This window comes from Rhagoletis pomonella, unplaced genomic scaffold (genome assembly GCF_013731165.1).
Source record: "Rhagoletis pomonella isolate Grant_MI unplaced genomic scaffold, Rhpom_1.0 Rhpom_scaffold_00002, whole genome shotgun sequence".
Taxonomy (NCBI): domain Eukaryota; kingdom Metazoa; phylum Arthropoda; class Insecta; order Diptera; family Tephritidae; genus Rhagoletis; species Rhagoletis pomonella.
The window spans coordinates 54,937,355-54,945,843 of record NW_023458556.1 but is presented as its reverse complement, the minus strand read 5'-3'; the positions used below and the strand labels follow the sequence as shown (position 1 = coordinate 54,945,843).

Here is an 8,489-nt window from a genome sequence, read left to right as displayed (position 1 = left end):
CATAAATTATAATATATTTCCAAAAGTTTACACAAAATATGGATTTATCGGTATCAATTAAAACAAAAAAGATTAATTATAGCTTTTGTTTTCAACTATCCATTTGGAATATGTCAAAAATATTCATAACAAATATTATCCTTCAAGATTTTAAATTTTGAATGCATTTTTAAGAATTTTAGTTTAATTTAAATCCAATAAATATATATAAGGATATAGAAGGATAAAAATTGCAAAGGATATTTTCCTATAATTAATTTTTTCGAAGTCGTTGGGAGAAATCCTGCCGTCCTATTTAAAATTTAAAGATGCAGATTTATTAGAAATATGTTCGAATATAGGAAACATATCGAATGTTTCGGCATTTTGAAGGTTTTCATGGACGATTAATTCAAGTTATTAACTAAAGCTTCAACTAAAAGTTGGCACGGGTTACCGTTATCCCGAGGTCATAAAACGTCATATACATATATGCTATTTAGGCAAAAAAGCACAAATACGGAGGTCAAGCATATCATAATTTGCAAACAAATTTTTTCATATATTCTTGGGACAGTGTAATGTATATACATACATATATATACATACCTAAAAATCTATCAATCAAAAATATGATAACATAGCTAATAAGGTAAATGAATGTACTTGTAATTCTTGTTATCACTACCGGCTTGTTATTGTTAAATTTTTTTTTTGTTGTGTTCATGATTAATTTACTCTTACAGTAGCGAGACTCTGCGCGTGCTCATAAATGTTTCGAACTGGTCCTGCTCTTAAACTACTCGCAAGTCTATGACAATAAGGGAATTCACAAGGCATGTTAAGTGTTGTAATGTCTTAAAGTCTTAAACATTTTCTATGTAAAATAACGGTTAAAATGGTTTTAGGAGAATCGCTGTGTATGACAAAAGCTAATTATAGAGTATAACACTTAAAAAGGGATGGGAATGAGACCAATTGCTTTGCATTTGTGGGATTAAAATAAGTATAAATACCAAAGGATTTGTAAAAGTTGGCTACCATTTTTTTATATCGTCGATTTAAAGTTGTAGATCTAAGGTACAAAACTGGAATTAACTGTTCGAAATAGTTCAGAGCCATAACTTTTCAATATATTTGATTAATTGTTTTTTTAATGAAAGCTAATAAGATTTGAGTATCTTACCTATTGATCCCGATTTTTTAATTGTTTTAAAAAGTTTAACCAAACTTATTATTTTTTTTTTAATTTTAATAAAAGTTTTAGAAATGCAGTTTAATAGCCCATTAAATTTTAGTGCGAAGCAGATGCCTAGCACCGTCAAAGAAAAAAATAATAAAAATCAACTCGAATCCTTAGTTACTTGAAATTAGTATTTAAAACTGCATTCTTGGATTTCTTTCTAAAAGTTAAAAAAAAAAATTATTTTAATTTGGGGTTAAATTTTTTTTATAACTTTTCAAATTTTTCTTGGGAAGTTTTTTTTCTTTTTGGGAGACCACTAGTTATGTTTTAACTTGTTTTTATTATTTTATTATAAAACTGCAAAGCTAAATTTTTCCAAAAATCAAAAAAAAGTTAATTTTGTTGAACTTTTATTTATAACATTTAAAACTTTTCTTGGGGACTTTTTTCCCTTTTTGGGAGAACTCAACAACTGTTTTTAACTAGTTTTAAAAATGTAACATTTATTAACAGCAACAGGAGAAATGATTTTCTTCAAAAATGCTTTTTTCTCGGAATTTTTGCACAAACAAATTTATTATTAACAAAAAAAAATTAAAACGTCGGCCTCAATAGGTGTCTTCTTAATTAGTTTTCATTTAAAAAGAACTTAATCAAATGGGTTGGGCTATTTTGAACAGTAAATTACAGTTTTGGCCCACTGTGCGGCGACGCTTAACTCTAGCGATTCTGGTAAGTGTTGCAACGTATTATTGAAAATATTTTTGTGATAAATTTGTTATAAATTGTGTGACTCAACCAAGTATTTTCTTTGATTCAACATCGATTAAAAGAGAAATTTGAAAAAATAGAGAGAAATTCTACATTGTCATTTTGGAATATTAGATATCCAACTTCAAATAGATATAAAAAAAACGGTAACTAACCTTTTCAAATCCTCTGCTACTTTTTTCTTAGCTCTGATCCAGTACTTTTCGTGAAAAATCCTGTAAAACTGTCAAACAGCAAAATTACTCTCTGAAGTGAGAGTAAAAAGTGAGTAACAACAAAAAGTACGGGAACAAAAAATTCATTTTTCCTGTAAAAACGTCAACCAGTGATTGCTTGACACTTTTCATGATTTTACCAGAAGAAAAAGTTCGGGTAAAATCTTGCAACTTCATTCTCTACACAACTCTCCAAAAGTCGCTCTCTTTTACAGGATTTTGGAGTACGGGAACATTTTTCCTGCAACTTCTTGCAAGTTCGTGTAAAATCCTGTAAGTTTATGGAGTACTGGATCAGACCTATTATTTGACCAGCTTAACCCGTAATGGGTATCGTGGGGTCTAAAACGACCCCACCACCGCGATACTGAAAAATTTTAATCGAAAGTTGGTCCGCTTGTACAACTTTTTGACTATGTTCTATGCATATACTTTCTATCAGTTTAAAAACATTTTGGTGTAGTTACAAATCCCCAAACCATTTTAACGGTTTTTTTTTTTTACATAGAAATGTTTAAAAGACCTTAAGACTTTACGACGCCTAACGCGTCTTGTGAATCCCCTAATGGCTACCTACCCTGCAGGAAATGGGAATAGTTTGTGCTAACTCTTAACTTACTAGCAGTCGACTAGTAGTAACTATTTATTAACTATTTCCTTGGCCGTAACTAACTGCTTTCGAAGGGCGATGACCGTTAAATAGTGGGAACCGGTTTCCTCTGCATTAGATGTCAACTGTAGTTAACTACTTTTGAACATAAAATATCAATATGAAAAACAAAATATTTTTTTGTTTAATTTATTATTTTTTAAATGATAATATAAGATTGCGATCTTACTTTTATTTGTCCTGAATACGAAAAAGAGTCTGCGAAGTTCAGAAAAAGGGTGTATTGAAAGTAATTTTTCTATGAGGATATTAAATAGAAACTTGTAAAGAAAACAAACTCCCGATAACGTCTGCATGACTCCTGCACGACTTTACAACTAACTTAAAGTTAGTTTTGTCATAGCTAATTAGAAGTTAGTTATTTATCGAACTTCCGCAAAAAAGTTAACTAGAAGTTGGTTATTTTAATCAGTTGATAATTTTTTTCTGCAGGGTATATATGTACATATGTATGTACACAACTATGTCATTGGCGCTTCTGGTTTTGGAATTGTGGCAGAACAAGCGATCACATTTGCTTGTTGCACTTGTTTCGATTTTATTCAATTCTTACACATACTCATACGATGTCTCTTAAGCTACACCTTTACTGCTGTGACCCTTATCATGCCGTCTACTTTAAATGTTATCATTTGTTTATTGTTTGCTTTTGTTGCTATTTACAACTTGGTCATTGTCGCACACTTTCTATCCATTACTAATAATAACAAAGTAGCAACTAGAAATTATAACACAAGCAGGTATGCACATACGTATGCGCAATCACATAACTGTGAATATAAAATTTCACCACTTTTTTGGACACTTCCGTCCTCGTATACACGCACGCCATCGCTGAAGCCGGCTATTGTGTATACATAAGTATGTGTACGTATGTATGTTAGTATGTTTGCATCATATTTGAATACCTTTTGCATACCTTTGAGCTGCATGGCCTTCTCGTCGTTTCTTTTTGCCTCTTTTTGGCACCAACACCATTACCTCTTTTCGATGGTTTCGATTTGATTTATTTTCGCTTTCTTTGCTTTGTTTTTTTTTTTTTTTATTGGTTCATTTATTTGTATTCGCAGCATCTCCGATTGTGTTTCAGACAGAGGTTTTGGGTTCTGTTGGCAGGTTATTAACAAAAGTTAATTCAATTGTGTCAGCGCGCGCCCAGCATCTTTGTAATGTTTACACCGACGCGTACATATACACATGCATATATATGCACATGCATATACATATGTTTTTTTCTGTTTTTGGGAGATTTCTTTCCAATTTCACTTTCATTTCTCTCGGGTATTTTTGTAATATATGTTCGTACATATGTTATGATTATACCTATATTAAGTGGGCACCGCTTTTTGTACCTTTTGTATGTTTGTATGTATATATGTATGTAGCTGGCTAATTTTATTAATTTGAGTTTCTTCCTTTTCCGAAATGGATGTAATTTCGCAATTTTTTCGTTTTCTTTTTTATGTATTTTGTTCATTTAATTTGTTTACTATTCTCACTTTTTATTTGCTAAAATGTATTTAACTTGTATTATTACCCTGCCCTTTGAATGCTCAGTTTCATTTTCTTGACATCCAATATATACATACATACATACTAGTTACACACACTTTTTTTATAAAACGCATTAAGGTGAAATTTAAAGCCTTTTATTAGCATTGTTAGTAGCGTTGATTAATTTATTTTGGCTGCTTTCAACTTCAATGCAATTGCTATTGTTTTTAACACAAATTTTACATATGTACATATGTGCCGTAACATGCCGTTGAATTTTTTTTTTTTTGGCTAATAATCAATTATGTAGTAACTATAGAAGTAGGGACCGTAATCATTATGTATAAATAAAATAATTTAAATCAGCATTGAATTATGATTTTATGATTTGTATTTTTTCGCTCAAAAAAAATAATTATTACAGTAGACTCAGAAAAGTTGAGACCAACAAAAATTAAAATCTACGGAAAAGTTAACTAGGTTTCTGCCACCACAGGAAACCCTAAAAAGTTAAGTTTTCAGTTAAATTTTGTGAGGGCTTTTATTTACCTTACTGGTTTTTTCTAACATAAATTTAATTCTGATCAAGTGGAATGAGTACAATGAGAAATACATATGTATGTACATTTTACAGCTCCCTGAAGTTCATACTTTTATGAAAATAAAGCTTACCTACTATCTAAACAAAAACCATGTAAATCAAAATTTCAAACTTTGTAGAAGATTTAAAAAAATCGACGTATTTTAACAAATGTTGATCAAAATTTTAAAACTTTTAATCGGATTTTTAATTTTTTTTGAGCATGCAGTTTTTGTAGCCCATTAAATTTTAGTGTAACAAAGTGCAAGTTCGAAGTAGCTTGGACTTACCGTTGATTTTTGGCAATTTTTTGTTCGCGTATTTTCTTCCATACAAACTATACTCGACAATTTATTTGTATGGAGTAAATTAGCAACACCTTCCATAAAAAAATTTACCAAAAATTAAGGGTAAGACCTAGCTACCTAAAATTTACACTTCGTTTTACTAAAATTGAATGGGCTATAAAACCGCATACTCGGACTGTTTCTAAGAAATTGAATTAAAAAGCTCAAAGTTTTTATGAAACAGCCGAATTTTGATTTTTGCACAAACTTTTATTTACATGGGTTTTGTTATACATATAACGTGCTACACTCTCATAAAAAATTATAAAATGTCTCTTCCCTATTTATATTTTCGCCACTGTATTTACAGCTTATATTTTTCATATCCATGCATTGTTTGAGGGAATTAGTATTCTTTTTTATAATATCACTAAACTCAAGCCAGAAGCGTTTCATTAAAAAAAAACTTAAAAAATAATTATAAAAAACCTTAAAAAAATGGTTGGCAAGAATAATGACTGCAATATAGCGAGAGTACCAGTTTGACAGAATAAAACACAACCAAAGATCGTAGAAATTAAAGATGCTGGCCATGTTTGTGGCTCCCCTATATTCTATGTCTTTGTGATAACGAAAGTGCTGCCACGTTTCTACGAAAATTAATTTCTGAGCCAGAGTACAGGAAAACTCTTAGGGCCGGTTGCTCAAAGCCTGGTTGACACTAATCATCGGTTAACATCGTTATCGACGTTTTCGACACCATGCATATAACGCGGTGTAGGAACGTCGATAACGATGTTTAACCGATGATTAGTGTCAACCAGGCTTTAAGCAACCGGCTCTTACTGAATTAATAAAGAAAGCACTGAAGATCGGGATTTAATCGGTAAAAATATGAAAAATCGGGACACATCTACGTGCCGCATTTTAAAAAATATTCAGCGGTACAATTTTCTCAAAATCGGTGCTGTTCCGCCAAAATCGGTACAAATGGTCACCGTAGATAAATAGAAGGTTCTATACCTTTTGTTTAATTGCGGTAGGTACTCAAATTTCGCCAAAATCAGTTTTGGTTGTTCAATAAATAACTATCAGTGACCATCAGTTCAATTTGCAGGGTGGTATTTTCAGGAATCGTAAGTTAAGAGTTTTAACTTTATTTAAGTCTCGGTTTATAAATACAGGTTTTTGAAATATCTCGATTCCTGCGCCACCTATCGGCTTAATTCATCTTTCGTATCGCATTGTCAACGGGTTCGGAGCCAACTGGGAAGTTTTGTAAAATTAACTGACTAGATACTACAAAACTATGACTACCTTAATTAGTCCTTATATACATAATAAGCATCACATTGCTATAATCAAATATCATCTAGACAAATTCTGTAAATGTAGAAAATGCAGATTAAAAATATATTCAGGACATAGGATATTCATCAAATAATTTACATATAAACTTTTAATTAACAAAAAAAGTTTCTACTTATTTTTTAGTTGCCAATCTCCAGCATCCGCCCAATATGCGATATCAAGACATTTTGCTCGGTATTGCCGTGGCCTGTCTAATGGGTTTCATTTGTGCCGACGCGAAAACCGTTTTCCGACGAGCAGATAAAATATCTCACCCCTTTCAGCGTCTCAACTTACCTCCGGAAGAAATAGATCCAAATGTTGCGCCACCTGAATCACAACACATCGAATCGCTCAACTCAGAAGACGTTTCGGGTCCTGGTGCTGATGAAACTACGCAGTTTGCTGATGAAGTCGTTGATCAGGCAGAGGAAGTAGCTGCCGCTGTCGTAGATGAGGCGGCAAATGAGATAGTGGACGCCGTTACTAATGCACCTGCAGTGGCTACGCCGGTTGCAGCAGCAGTAGCTGCTTCTCCGGCAGCTGCTTCGAGCGGCTCGGCTGTCAGCGCGGCAGTGACCGAAGCTACCACAGTACAGAATCACGATGATCCAAATCCAATTAGCAAGTATTGTAAATGTACCGACGATCACTGCGATTGCTGTCGGCAATTCAATTTGCCTATAATTCCCGTGCGCGGTCCCGGTTGTGCAAAGATTACCTATTTGGGCAATGAGCGTATGTCGGTATCGCTTAAATATGGAGACATTACATTGGCGACTCGCACGATTTCGGGTGAGTGACGAGAAAGAGCATACAAGTTTTATGAGAAATTCATGAAAATAAATTGAGTTATTATTAACATTTTATTTTACAGGAAAACGCGCTAAACCCATATGTGTGGGCCTACCCGGTGGTTACTCTAAATTCTGTGGACGCGTTTATGGTCTGTCAAAAGCTAAGAATGATTTCAAGGCTTGCTTGGGCTTTGAGTTGCGCGCTGAGGATGAGGTGGAGGCAGCATTGCGTATTTCATGCTTCAAATTTGGACCTGAGGGACTAAGAGTGGCTGAAGCTGAACCGCTACCCACCGAGGTGAATAAGGACGAAGATGATGATGACATTTTCGGTTTCGGAGGTGAGTAACATCGGATTATATTACGGGAGAGCACACTGAGTAATTTTTATACATATGTGAATATTTATTTAAAGCTGGTGGCGATGATGACGAGGATGATGACTACGACGACGAGCCGGAGGAAGCCGACGAGACCGATGAAGAGGAGGACGAAACAGATGAAGATGGTAATTGTAATATACATATGTTAATAGCCATTTGAATACCAAAATCTATAAATTTTATTTCTAGATGACGTCGAGGAAGATGATGACGCAGAGGCCCCCGCCGATGCTGATTATGGTGGCTTTAGCTTGGCCGGACTGCTCGATGAATTGGACGATGATGATGAAGAGAAACCAGCGGCAGCTGTCACTCCTGCTGTAGCTGCTGCACCGGCTGCGCCCGCTACACGGATTGCTGAAAACAAAGACACTGCACAGGGGAAAGAGGATAGCGAAACCGAAGCAGCCGCAGCGAGTGATCATAATGCCGTCGCGCCAATTGATGAAACGGCTGCTGTAACACCCGCACCCGCAGCTGTTGATGCTTCCACAGTGAAGTCGAAGAAAAAATCGAAGAAGGCGCGCAAACAAAAGAAAAAGAAGGCCGCCTCGACGGGCGAAAATGATTTTGCCCTTGAAATTTTGAATGGCATACTGGATTTTTTCAATTAAGCCTGCAAAACGGGCTTGCAGGCATGTATGGGAATAGTGTAAATACGATTTATTAAAGCGAATTGAATGCGACCGCTTTAATTTAAAAAAAAAAACACAAAAGAAACCAAGTTAGGTTAGGCGAGTAAAAATATTTATTTAATTTATTTTATTGTGAGTATAT

General features: G+C 34.0%; 1 protein-coding gene across 2 annotated transcripts in view; it reads left to right on the top strand.

The window, feature by feature from the left end:
- Positions 1-8,421, top strand: part of LOC118733811 — a gene marked incomplete at its 5' end in the record, with an annotated part of 24,412 nt that extends 15,991 nt beyond the window's left edge. For both annotated transcript variants that reach the window (XM_036463385.1, XM_036463386.1), the window contains 4 exon segments: positions 6,677-7,327; positions 7,410-7,670; positions 7,745-7,837; positions 7,902-8,421. In XM_036463385.1, coding sequence (XP_036319278.1) covers positions 6,703-7,327; positions 7,410-7,670; positions 7,745-7,837; positions 7,902-8,326 — 1,404 coding nt within the window. In that variant the 3' untranslated portion in view covers positions 8,327-8,421.
- Between the last annotated feature and the right edge of the window lie 68 nt (positions 8,422-8,489).